General features: G+C 43.2%; 1 protein-coding gene across 1 annotated transcript in view; it reads right to left on the bottom strand.

Annotated features, from left to right (window-relative positions):
- Positions 1 to 2,640: 2,640 nt before the first annotated feature.
- The window catches only part of PKD2L1 (polycystin 2 like 1, transient receptor potential cation channel), a 16,213-nt gene continuing 5,071 nt past the window's right edge, over positions 2,641 to 13,782 (bottom strand). Inside the window, exons 3-15 of the mRNA XM_026851286.1 lie at positions 13,075 to 13,202; positions 11,701 to 11,957; positions 11,070 to 11,294; positions 10,476 to 10,704; positions 9,941 to 10,111; positions 9,041 to 9,222; positions 7,255 to 7,375; positions 6,489 to 6,587; positions 5,600 to 5,721; positions 5,148 to 5,265; positions 4,801 to 4,937; positions 3,870 to 4,017; positions 2,641 to 2,847 (exon numbers count right to left, since the gene is read on the bottom strand). Of these exons, the coding sequence (XP_026707087.1) occupies positions 2,641 to 2,847; positions 3,870 to 4,017; positions 4,801 to 4,937; positions 5,148 to 5,265; positions 5,600 to 5,721; positions 6,489 to 6,587; positions 7,255 to 7,375; positions 9,041 to 9,222; positions 9,941 to 10,111; positions 10,476 to 10,704; positions 11,070 to 11,294; positions 11,701 to 11,957; positions 13,075 to 13,202 (2,144 nt within the window). The remainder of the gene's footprint in view (positions 2,848 to 3,869; positions 4,018 to 4,800; positions 4,938 to 5,147; positions 5,266 to 5,599; positions 5,722 to 6,488; positions 6,588 to 7,254; positions 7,376 to 9,040; positions 9,223 to 9,940; positions 10,112 to 10,475; positions 10,705 to 11,069; positions 11,295 to 11,700; positions 11,958 to 13,074; positions 13,203 to 13,782) is intronic.

Raw genomic sequence — 13,782 nt, 5'->3', positions numbered from 1 at the left:
CATTTTGGTCCTCCAGGTGACCTGAAGAGCAAACCACAATGCCTGTGCGCTGGTTGGCTGAGGCTGATGGTCACAGCTGCCACACCATTGTCCTCTTTCATAACCTGCCTTCCCCTGACGCTTATAGGGGTCCCTGTGCAGAAAGGAGCAGATGGTGGAGGCTGCCTCCCCAAGATGCTCTTGCACCGCACTGCAGTGGCTGCGGTGTCCCTGCCTCAGTGGGTGAGTTATCTGTAGCGCTGGTCTTGTGGGTGTTTGGCACAGCTTGGGAGAACATAAACACCGGGCAGTGCAAAGAGGGAGGTCTTGTGCCACCTTTTCTGTTGAGCAGAACAGCCAAGCAACACTCTCCCTGTCAGAAATAAGAGGCTTTATAAAGCCATGCCTTACAGATTATCACTTTCACCTTAATTTTCTTGGCAGGACCCGATTTCAGGATCCTGTTGCCCTCACAGTAGTTGTTGCTATGTTAAGGAACTGAGCCTCAGCCAGCAACTTATCTTCCACTGACTCTTATCAGCACAGGATCAACACCCTGAAGCAGACAGTTGCTGCTTGGGTCTCTTCCATAGTGCCAGACTTAGTTCTTCACAGATCAGTATCCCAAGTACTTGATATCTATGCAGTAACACAGACTGAGGACTTCACACAGTATTCTGAGTCTGTGGAAAAGGCAGGCACCCCTTCAGAGACTTCAAAAGAGCAATCTCTATTTTTGATTTTGTAATTATACCTCAGTAACCTTAGTTTGATATTGAGCTAGGATCTAAAACAAGGACTTACAAATGAATTTAAGGAAGAACCTTACTCTGTGTTTCAACGCAGAGCACCTGATTGATTCACTGCAAGGGGCTGTGTGCACTCTTCAAGCCTATTACAGAGCATGGAGTGCCTCTGTCCAATTACAATTTAGCATATGCATTTTCTGTTTAATTAAAATTTTGGGGGGAAAAAAAAAAAAAAAAGCCTATTTCAGGAAGTTCTCCTGACATAGGTTGTTTTCTTCTGAAAAATAAAATAGCTTCAGTGCTGAGAGTAGGAAGAAGTAAGCAACATCATTGTTCTGCTGCAAAAGCTTGCTCAATTCTGAATCTTGAAACTGGGAGTCAAGAACTGTGGCAGTATCTCACAGATGAGTCTTGTCCCCAGCAGCAGGGCCAGCTGATGGGAAGTGAGCTGTGAGACCCTGCAGTTCCTGCATCCACAGCTCCTGGCTGAAATCTAAGCTCCGTGTGGCCTGGGTGACAAGGTCTCACAGCTCCTGCTAGGCTCTCACATCTGAATAACCCTCTGCTTCAGTTTATCGCGATATCTTGTAGCTGTGACAGCCCTGGAGCCTGGGCTGTCTGGGGGCAGGGCTGATCCTGAGGTCATTCAGACACTCCCAGGGAGGCTTTCCCCAGAACACAGCAACACATCCATCTTAAAAAGGTGTCAATACAGAATGCCAGTGCACACAGTCCCCCCTAAACCTATTGCTATACTACATAGCACACTAAACAGTGTAGCACTGGGAGTTCGCAGTGGTCTGGTACAACTCATTTGTATTGACATTAAGCCTACAGAGCCTATTTAAGGTTAACTATTGTGGAATGCCAGTGATTAAGCTATCTGAAATACATTTACAGTGGCCCTGTAATAGTAGCCATAGTCTGCACCAACTACAAGGAAAGAGAAGTCTCAGCAAAGTGAAAAATGCCTGGAAAAGAAGTATTTTGCATGTGGTTGAAAAACTGACATTAATCTCATTTTCACAATATTCTTCAACTGAAATGGTGTCAGCATGCACAACTGCAAACCAAACTGTTTCTCTGACAAAAAAAGAGAAACATCACAACTTCATAAATATGGTGCTAATTTTGTGAAGTACCTTGAAATGCAACTTAAGGAGTGTGAGAATAGACATTAGGAGATTTCTTAGTGTGAACTACTGTGTTAGAAACCATATAACCAGAAGTCTGTTGCCTAACACTCAGACCTAGGAGTCTACCAGTAACAACTGCCTCTCCATTTATAAATTTCAGATCTCCTCCCAATTACACAGGGATTCAGCTGCCATTTTAGTTATCCAGAATTAGGTGTTAGTATCCTCTTTTCTCAACATCTGAATCTAAAGTACAGAGAGAATTACTAAAGCATTCTGGAAACAAACTACAACAGAACAAAACTGTTGGCAACCAGGTAGGCACAGACAACTAAATTTCTCCTTTCCATATCATACTAATGATTTATTCTGCTTTGTTTACATGATAACCACATCTGTGTCCTGCAGACAATTGTGTGTGTGTGTGTGAAATTGCAATATGCCTACCTGGACACAAGTGTTCAGAGAGTTCTGGGGTCTCTACTTTTTAGGAAAGGATAAATAAAAGTCTTTGCATCAGCCTGTTCAGAGGCAGAAACCTGATACATCACCCGGTCCCAAATTTCAGCCTACTCCAGAAATATCGGGGGCAGAAGTTCTACCTCTGTGACATTATACATCATTACACTGGAAAAGAGCATTCCTGATTTTTCACATCACCAGTTCCTGGCAACACTGGTGTCTATGTCCAACTGCCTGGATTATTCTAACAGTGGAGAAACAACTGACAGTTACTTAGTACCATGGGAGCCACACTGGGAGCACTGGGCTATTCACTAGAAGCATGCATCAGACTGTGGCTGGATGTTCTTGGGCACCTGAGACACACTTGACCTGGACAAGATGGGATAGATCCCATTTTGGGAAGAGTTGTCACTCAGGTTGTTTCCTCGAACATGTTCCATCCCCCAACCTTCTGCTTCTTCTTTCCTCAGCTGGTCTAGTCTCTGGGGGAGCAGCTCTTCCTGGCTGGGTTCTTCCTCCTGTGAAGCAGAAGGAAGAGTGACCTGCAATGTTAGAAAGCTACCAAGAAATCTAGCAACACTCCAGGAGAGAGACAAGGTGTGTATAATACTTAAATATCTTCCCACATTCTTCCAGATATTAGTACAAGCCTGCCTACCTATTAAAGATCCAATATACTGTTTGATGCAAGATACTGATGAATGCACATTCAAGCATTAGATAAATTAGGAGATTCATCCTTTTTTACCCTCTATGAGAACATTCACAGAAATGTTGTGGCAAAGCAAATTGCAAACACTCGAATATGCTTTCAGGCATCGTCACATGAGAAGTAGGATCCCCAAAACACTCTCAGATGGGAATGGATCATAAGACTACTCTGCAAAAGAGAGGCTTCTTTCTGACTCAGCTAGGTCACTTTGTGTTCTTTGGCTATTCTCATTATCAAAGATGTAAAAATATGAGGTAATGACATGGCTCCCACATGCCTTGCTGCCTTTGACTTTAAAGCTGAAGACCCAAAATATGCTGGTTGACTGGATATAGGCAGTCTTTGGCAAAAGTCACAATTCTGCAATAAATGCTATGGGCATACCACTAACAATCTGCCACCTTCACCTGTATGATAGATAATCCACAGGCAAGATGTGGTTAAGATCACAGTCCACAACACTGTCATGAGCTGCTCTTGCTGGGAAGGACAGTATGGCGGGGTTTTTATGTCTGAGGTTAAGTAGGTACAAAGCAACTGAAGACAAGTGAATTGTACCCACTGCCACAGGAATGAGTTTGGCCTCAAAGGAGCTGGAAGGTATGTTAAAAGGTACCATGGTTAAGTGAGGGCACATGAAAGCAAGAGGCTTTGTGTCACTTTGCTTGAATAGAAAAGGCTTGATTGTACAATGCTGACCCTGCCCAGTCCTTTTTGTCTTATGTCAATGGTGACTGGAAAAGCAAAGATGATACTAGGCCCTTTCGCACAGCAGGGCTGGTCACATACCCTGAAGCTGGATCAAATGCATGATAGAGAGCTACCAACCTTGCTAACATTATCCAGTGGTTTGCCCAACAGGTCCTTTCTCTTCAGTTTGTTTCTTTCCAGAGTGTCTAGCTTGCTCACCACTGCATCAATCTTGGAACCAATGCTGTTTATGGACTGTTCCAGCTGCAGCACACGTTGCAGGAGGCTGGGGGAGACATGGAGAGTATTTGCAAGCTTTTTCTTGTAATGAACAGTAGGATTTTCAGCAGACATCTTATGGACAATGGGCCAGACCTCAAACATGATTGAATGCTCCACATCAGATAATTGATTCATACCCACTGAAGACATAACTCCCTGTTACATTGTGTTTTCAGCTGTAATCAGTGTTACTGCTTAGGATGGTTCCCAACCAGTTTGGGTAACAGTCCAGCCACAATACAATCCCATTATTAAATATTGCACCTGCCTCTCCTTTGATACGGCCCTATGTGGATTTTCTCAGTAGCAGAATCAGGATGTCCTGATTCTCTGTGCTGTATTTATCCCATGCTCCTCCTGTGTAAGGAACAATGTAATTCTCAGATCTGGAGGATGAAGGCCAACTAGGCTATAAATTGAGGATATTTATTCCCACAGGACCTTCTGTAGAGGTATCAACTTCCCCTGGCCCAGTTATCCAGGCTACCTTCTGGCCTGAAACATGACAGTATATTGTCTGTGGCCAGCTGACAGCTGCAGAGGTTATTCAAGAGGCAGAAAGCAAAATTTCTTAACTCAATCTTTTACAGGAACAAGCAAACTACATTACAGGAACTGTCCCAGTTCTCTCCTGACCTGCTCACTGACACTTATGCAAGATAAATAGGGGCAAGATCTTACTGAAACTGCTCAGCATCAGTGTAAACAGTTACACCAGGGAAGGAAGCAGCAGGAAATCCGACCCCTCACTTGCAGAGGGATTAAACTACTGTCAGCACAAACATACACTTGAAACTCTACTTTGGAGACCCAGGTGGCCTTATTGGCATGATTATTCCTTGCTTCCAGGTAGGTCAGATTCTCATCCAGGTTGTTGTCACCACAGGATTTCCCCAAATTTTCAATCTCTGTACTCAGAGCAACCTAGAAGATAGATAAAGAAACTCCTGCAAAGTTGGATACTAACTCAGTGTCAGCTTCACAGGCAGTGATATACTCAGCTGCTATCCAGGCAGAGTTGGAGCTGTATTTGAGTTGCCTGCTTAGTTTATACCACAAACCCAAAGATTCCTGAGACCAGTTTGGAGTGATCTCTACCAAAGAAGGGGTTTCTTTCCTTGCCCATTTTTTTACCCTTTTTGCCTCTAGGTCATGCTTCATCTGCTGTTGCTCCTCTTCATCAAGGATGTGATTGCCATCTTTGTCGAACCTGGAGAAGGCTGCTGTGATCTCATGGTCTGCATGGCCCAGTCTGCAAAAGAATAGAATGAGAAAGCTCAAAGCACTGAATTACACTGTTAAGCTCTAACAGTACAGGAACACTTCTTTTGAAATGAGTATACTGTTTTCTCCTGCCAGTGAAAAACCTAAACATCCCACATGCGAAAGAGATAGTAACACAAACCTATTTAAAACAGTTTAAACATCTGAGGAAAGATGATAACTACCTTCTGGGGTTTTTTTGAGTCTTACATTGCCAAGATCTGAGCTAACAGCCCTCCCAGTCTCGAAAACCAGAGAATTTAAATTACCTGTATTACCAAGAGAAAGGGCTAGGTAGACAACCCTCAAGCTGACTCACTTACTCCTTCAAGCTGTTCTTGAAGTCTTCAAAGTCCAGTTCTTTCGTTCCATTTTGCAGTGCTTTCTGCACATCAGAAATCTGTTCTTTCTTCAACTTCAGCCTCATGAGCGTCCGGTTGTAGCTCTGTTACCAAGGGTGCAAACAGCCATGGAATCATACAGGCAGAACAATGAAAAATAGGGCAGAGCACAATGTAGTATGGGTTGGCAGATGCCAAGTAATACAGGGAGATAAGCTTCCCAGAGGCAAATATGCAACACTGCTGAATGAACCCCATCTCTAAACTAGGATCACACCTTCAAAGCAACACCAACATGGTAGCTGAAGTCTCCATGCAAAGTTTGTCCTCTCCTTTTCTCTGCCCGACTCTATCTCATCCCCTGGTCATCAGCTGTTTAAGATAATGTCTCAAATACTCTTTGCAGAATATTGGTCCCACAGCACAGAGCTGTAACCTTCCAGGACCTTTTCTGGAACTTCCCATGGGAAATACAGATATAACCCACTAGATTTGCACTGCTGTAACATGCTCAGCTTAGCAAAATAGGACCGGCCAATTTATTGATCAAAGTACACTCTATCAAGGACTATCAAGGACTCTATCAAGCTTTGTCTAGAGACTTTCCTGGGAAGAAAAGTCTCTCAGAAACACTACCAGCATGATCAAATAACAGGATTCCCCCAAGCCCTGCTTTTTCATCTTCTCATTGCCAAAGGATCTGGGAGCTTGATTTATCCCCAAAAGGAACTGCAAATCCTGTGTGCACCAAGAAGGTGGGCCTGCACTTGGCAACCACTATTTTCTCTAGTAAATTTCATATACGTCATGAACTTTCAGAAACTGCTTCAGTATTTAGCTAGAAAGTAGCACAGCTTTCACTATTCATCACCTGCTTCAAGATGTCTGAGAGCTGCAGCTCATCATTCTGGCTTGAAAGCTCCTCCTTGACTTCTGAGTAGGTGTCATTGATGATTGCCAGAAACATATTCTAGAAAAATAGGAAGAAGAGATATGAATAAGCATGAGGCATCTTGCCTGCTTCAGTAGCTCATGAAGGAGCAAGAGACAGAGACAGGCACAGACGTGCAGGGCTTAGTTAAACAAGGGACTGTTTCCACATGGGGTATCCCTTGGGCAAATTAAAGTGGATGAAGTGCTTTCTCACTGTGAGGGAGGTCCTTGCAGTTAAAGGAGTGGTTGAAGATACCCAGTTCAAATACCATCTTTGGTAGCCTCTCCTGCAAGATCTTAGGTTACACTTGGATTCCTGGCACTGTTTAACTTGGTCATTATGAGCATCCCCCTGCATCCATTGCCTAGAAAGCCAGAGACTGTCCCCATGCTTTGTTCATTGCCTGCTACAGAGCAGCTGAACTGATCCCCTTGAATTCAAATACCAAATCAGTGGTATTCCCAGTCAGTTTTAGTCTTCACCCTAAAGGATGTGAATATGGCTCTCAATATCCCTCATCATCAAATCCCCAATTTCAATGACGTGCTTTTTGTCTACTTTGGTCTATTTGCACTGCGGAGCTACCACAACAGAAACCTCTTTTCTCTCTAAGCTTTTGCACTGCACCTAACTCAGTGACTACCAGGAGGGGTCTCACAAACACTGCTGTCAATATGGGAACAGGAAGGGCTTTCTTGCTTACCAGGAGCACAAAGAAAACAAAGAACACATAGGTGACAAAGTAAATAGGCCCAAGGACCCTGTTGGCATTGTCAATGGAATTGTAGTCAAAATCACCAAGAATTATCCGAAACTGAGTGAAGCTGGAGGAGAGAAAGAGCACAAGGTCACACAAAGGCACATAAATTTATCCTACATCTTCAGACAGTCCTGAGGTGAACCCTGAACCTGCCTGCAGCCCAAATGGTCACAGGCCCAAGCCAGAGCAGGGTCTAAGGCACTCAGTCTGACTGGTGAGTTAAATTTACCTGCAGTATTTCAGGGGTTAAGCGAACTGACCTGATTAGAGCAAGAGCTGGCTGGAAAGTGAAACATGGTTTCCACACAAATTTCTAGTTGTCCAAAGTGTGTTTTGATCTAAATAGCAGTTAAAAACCAGGCAAAACCCACAAAACCAACCTGAATTTTCCCTTATAAAGGCACTTGACTCACTGAAGCCTTCTCTTTCAAGAGAGTTCATAAGGTCGTGAAGAGGATGTTAGTAATGGACAATGCTCTTCAATTTTTGCAATTCATAGCTCCTATAATGAAGCAAGTTTCTATTGATCACAAGTTTGCTTATCTCTGTTCACTTGTAGACCCTTTAAAGGCAGGACCTGGATGCCAGAGGCCTGTGGAACACAGGTTGGAAAATGATGCTGTAGCAGATACCACTCAGGTGTCTTGCTATATTATCTGTGGGACTTCCCTGGAGACTGATCAGTGAAATGACCCTCATTAAGAAGTATTGTCCAATTAAAAAATGAAAGGAGAAGAAAAAGAAAGAAAGAAAAAAAAAAAAAAAGACAGGCAGAAAGATACAGTCTGTGAAGTCATGTGCAGGGAAGAGGATCTTGAGAGCCTGGAGCCCAAAACTCCTGTCTGTAAAATGCAGAATTCCATTTGAGATTCCTTGCCTTTGGACTATTTGGAGAGCTGGAAATGTTTTCCAGGTCTAAGGATGATGAATATGGCATTGCTTCCTCTTCTTTGGTTTAAAAAGCCCCAATTCAGTGAAGTTGAAGTGTCTCCTTACAGTAAGAAATTACTTTTATCTCTTTGAAAATGCCTACTTAATCTTATTTAGACTATGAGACAGCATACTTTAGAAAACTTCATGTTGAATTTATATTCAAATTAACATAAGACTACTACTTTTCAGAAATTTATTCTTTCAGAAGTTTACCCCTTTTCAGAAGTTTACCCTAAAGCCATCTGACAGTGTACAGAAAAACAATTTTTCCAAGGTCTCAGTGCCAGTCAGACAGTGCCTTTCTACTGCCTTTACAGACCTATAGCAGGTGAGAAGGTAACAAGAGGTCCTGCAGAACAAGAACTAAATTATCAGCTGAGCTATGATGCTTTTCTGCAGAAAGACATTAAGCTACGCCATGTGTTGAGTACCCTTGGTGAGCCTAAAATCTCTACATGAAGGGAAAGCTCTCTAGGCTTAACAAATTGAAACTTCTCACTAAATGCTCCCACGGAAAGGCTGGGTTTTCCATTGAGTTGTAGGGCTGCAAGGAGTCTCAAAGTCTGGTAGGATCAGCTACTTGCATCCCTACCAATACACATCATACAACCAGAAATCTATCTATAACCATAAATTTTCTCACTGCTTTCTTTTGTCCATGTCACAGCTGGAGGACTGTGGCTTTATTGAACAGGTATCTGATTGACATTCAGATTTGCAGTTGGGGAGAGGTTAAAAACCAGTTAAAATTCTGTTGACAAAATGATGGAAACATGGTTCTGACTTACACACTTACATGCATTTAACAAAGGTACTGAAGTTTTCCACTTGAGTCCCAAAAAGAAGGTAACCCAGCTGGGCATAGGCAAAGAAGACAATGAAGAACATAATGGCAAAGCCCAGGATGTCCTTGGCGCAACGTGCCAATGTGGAGGAGAGCTGGGTCATTGTTTTGTTAAAGCTAATATACTTGAATATCTGCAAGAAGAAAGAACAGGAACAAAGTTAGGCCAAACCATCAGCTAGATCATTCTCTCTCATATCTGCAAGCTTACTAAGACAAGAGGTTCACTATAGTACCAAAGGACAGAGAAGACAGCCAGGATAGGGGAATGGTGGCTTAGTGTTCAGGATATTTGTCCCAGGTGTGCCACCATCTTCTTGTGGGATCATAAACACATGACTGTTCCTTGTGTCAAGGGAAAAATGTAAAGAGGGAAGGCTATAAGGGCAAATGTCTTGAAGCTAATGAGGAGCCACAAGTACAGTGTGGCTTTCCACCATGCCAAGATGCTTTGGTTGAAATGCAGAGTCCATGCCAACAGATGGCTCATTTCTAGTTGTTGGGTGGCCATCATGAAAGGTATGGTTGCTTGGCAGATTATCCTCCGAAATACTAAAATAATAGAGGATGGAAAAAGTTATGTTGTACTGAGCATTTTCTAAACCACTTTCACACCACAACATCTGAGCTCCTCTCCCTACCCACTATCTCCATATAACTGGCCTCATAACACAGGTTGAAAAATTGTCTGGATTTACCACAAAACAGAGCATGTGACTTTGAGAGGAAAATCCTCTGTTACATAGCTGTTACTCTCATTCACTCAGAGGGATGGAAGAGTCAACCCCCAAGCTACCTAGAGGAAGAGGTCTGAGACTGGAGGCCTGGCACCTCCCAGACCCCCTACAATACCTTGATCCAGGCAAAGAATAAGTTGACTGCATTCATATTGTTGTATTGTGTCTGCCAGAACGCCAAGAACTCGAAGTCTGCGTAGGTGTTGGGGTGTTTCAGCAACTCTCCCAACAGTCTGTTCACCTCAATGGTGCGAAAGATGTGAAACCCAATAGCAACAATGGAGAGCTGCAAAGAGGAAGAGTCTTCAGTGACCACTGTACCTATGCTTTCCACAGAAATGAAAGTGTCACAGAGTTCCTTGGTATCACACTTCACAACTGCAGTCTACTGGTGGGAGATGAAAATAAGGTAATAATGTGCTGAATGATGCCTTGACTTCACAGTCTCAGGCATCTTTAAGAAAAGAATTTTCTTCTAAGAGCTGATAGAACACCATGTGTCCACTTACTCTGCTAGTTCATTTTACTATTAGAGCAAAATATGTGCGAGCTCTTGTCTTATCTAGACCAGTTTCCCCATTCCTTCATTTCTTTTGGCTCTTATACCTCTCTGCCATTGCTACCCCCAAAAGAGTGTGCAAGATCCTCACCAGAATGACAACTAGATCCAGGATGTTCCAGATGCTGGTGAAGTATTGAAGCTTGTGGATACGCAGCTCCAAAATCTCCTCCACAACATAGTAGAAAATGAAGACACAGAAGACAATTTCACAAGCAACAATGAAGAAGTCCCATGTGCTGACATATCGTATAAGCTTGACTGTCCGGATTTGCCAGGAGGGAATTGCACCACCAGTGGCTGGAAACTCAACCACTAACCTTGAAGGGGACAAGAAGACTCTGATAATTACAAACAGAGGGATGGAGACTCTCAGTTAATTTTGAGAGGCATCAAACACAATGATGAGCCATCTGCCAAACCATGAGTGGAAGAGTGGTACATGTGTTTACACAGCCTTAATCTCTGATGCTTCACTGCCCATGATAGGAATGAGTGAAAGGTGAAGAGAAGTGTGACTGGTTATGTCAGGAAGACCAAGTCTTCATACTAATCCATACAGTGTCTACTGACGCCACTCAGTCCTACCCACCTGGTGGACTGTATTAAAATATTTGCATTTTAATAAACTTGGCACTGAGGAAGAAGCAAGAGGCAAAATAATTTTCAGTGGGACTCAGCTTACCTCAGAACGCAGAACAGATTGATATTTGCATTATACACAGAGAAATCGATAAAGACAACTCGTGTCCCCCGATCCAGCCACAATTTCTCCTTCAAGACTTTCAGGGCTTCAGCACTCTCTTCTTTCGTCAACTTGAGGTCTATGTAGTATCCTCCCCCACTGTAACTAGTTAGTCTTCCCCAGTGAGATGAGCCACCCAGCTCCTCCTCAGAATGGTACCTCCACCTGCAACAGACAAGCCATAAGCAAAGGCATGAATATGACCTTGTAGCCAGGAGAAACTAGACTATATCTTCAATGGACAGAGCGGTTTTTAATTAGAGTTGACACTTAATACCTATTCCAGATCTGAGCCTACATCAGTTCCTCACTATTGTTAGATTTCTGATCTAGTGCTTCCCAGCAGTGACACAACATGACTTGCGATACTATGGAGGGAAAATTCTGCAGGTTCCTTGGCTATGCTTGGCCTTATTGACAGACAAAAAGGACTTGCTGCCTCTGGCTGCAAGGGGAATCCCAGCCTTATGTGAGAAACTCAACCCCTGGCATCCTGCAGCTCAGCAGATCTTATTTTAACTAGGAGTCTAATTTGGATTTTCTAATCCCGAACAGCAGAAAATGTGCTTACGCTGTTCCATTGATGAGCCCAAAGGAGATCCTTTCCTCCTTGTCTTCTGAGTATACATCATAGCAGCCTGAGATTTCCTCCTTGAAGTCATTATGGACCAGACAGGAATTGTTCTTCACCTTCAGTTGCCGCATGCGTGGGACACCCAGCAGCAGGTTCTCGTAATAGATGTATGACTGGGTGCTGTGCACTGCCAGGGACTCATTGTTGTACCACTTTGTCCAGTAAAGATTATCCAGAAGCGGGCCTTGTGCATACTGCAAGAGAGGGAGAGGAAAACAACTTCCTCATAGCCCACACAACAGAGGAATTTTCTTAGCTTGGGCTTGAGATAGTAAGACCTGACCCACCCCTTTCAAATCCCCAAGATGGAAAGTAGAAGCTTGTGTTGGATATATGCTAAGGCGGGGAAAGACCAGGGCTGGTGGTAGAAGATGCTGGGCAGCAGGGTTGTCTCCTCACAGGCCTGTAAATATGGTTGCTGGACCTTGTTGGGCTAATGAAGAGACAAGAGCTCTGCAATTCTCTTTGTCCCTTCCACTTCAGTGAGCACAAGTCTCAAGGAATTGCCTTGGCATGGGGTGTGAATTACGAAAAGGGTGTGTGCCAGTGCCCTGGAAACAGTGGGAGAAAACCAATAGTGCCATAGTTCACTGTACTTTTTAAATATGACAAAATTTCTGGCTGTCAGCGATAAGCGGATGCAATATCTCAACAGCATTCACTGTGGTTCACATTATTCCTTCACCAGGTCTCTGATAGAAATGTGTTAGACCCCAGACATCTTTTTCCCTCATTATTTTCTTTGTTAAAAGCCAGAGAAAATTTAATTCCAGCATCTTCATAAAGGATTTATAGATCAGACCAGCCCAGGCATGAATTACAGGCAGGTTAAGTATGCTGTTCCTACAATTGCCCATGCAAATGGACATAGGTCTATTAGTAAGACACCAACATGACGACACTGGACTGTAGGATTCAAAGCCATTTCTACTGCAGAGAAATCTGGAGTAAATCACTTGGCCTCTCCAGGCCAATCCTCCCTATCTGTACAATGAGCATCATATCACAGCAATTTTTTGTTATGTCCTGCCTGTTTAAATGGTACGTTACTGGGGAGTGGGCTCTTCTGGGCACACACAACACTTAGCCTAGCCAGTATTCTGGCCACACTGAACATAGGGATAAATTATATTTTAAATCAATTGATATTTTCCATGCAAATTATATTCTAATTATTACTAGTAGCTGTCAAAAGCTTGTGGCAGCAAAATGCCTTGCTGAAATCACTAGGTAGCACATTCAGAGGAACTGAATATCCCAGTCTAGCTGAGATTTCCGGAGTTCCCCATGCCAGGCCAGATTTGCACTCACCACCCAGAAGTCAGCCATGCTGCTGATGGACTGGAATGAGACACGGCCATCCGAAGAGGTCTGCAGGAAGAGCTCAGACATCACTTTAGTGTAGTAATAGGCATTGGAACTTGTCATTCCATATGTCACTGAGAGAAGAGACAAGAATGAATATTGGAGCCTTATATAAGTATATTGATATATTCACTTCCTGTGCAGCTTATACTATCACAGATAAGCCAAGCAAGGCACAAGAGAAAAAAATCTTGGGAACTTGAATCATATTACTTTCTGCTTTCTTAAGGATTTGCAAACTTATCTTTTGCATATTCCAGAATTTAAACTGTCAGACTGGAAGACTATAAGAGCTTAGAAGGCAGAGAAGACCATTGGATGATGCAACTGAACATCCTGGGAAATAATTTTTGTCATCAGACAAAATTTCTGAGGGCAATTTTCTTTCTCAGAACAAAGTCCATGATCTGTATTTTGAAGTCCTGATGTGAAGCCATGAAGTATAGAGACCAAGTGGAAAGGTCCAGTTAGTTTCTTATCTACCAAGAAACCTCAAAAAGGAGCAGGTTCTAACTTCCACAAATATGTTGTTTCAACTCTCCAACGCTCCTTCCTGCAGAAAGACATCTATCATGGTAATCACTAAGAACATGTCCTACTTTTGAAAAGACATCATGAAATAAAGCAGCTGTCACCCAAAGCGCCCCCCCCCCC

This window comes from Athene cunicularia, assembly GCF_003259725.1.
Source record: "Athene cunicularia isolate RWA chromosome 6 unlocalized genomic scaffold, athCun1 chr6_part1, whole genome shotgun sequence".
NCBI classification, from domain to species: Eukaryota; Metazoa; Chordata; class Aves; order Strigiformes; family Strigidae; genus Athene; species Athene cunicularia.
This window is presented reverse-complemented; position numbering and strand designations above follow the sequence as displayed.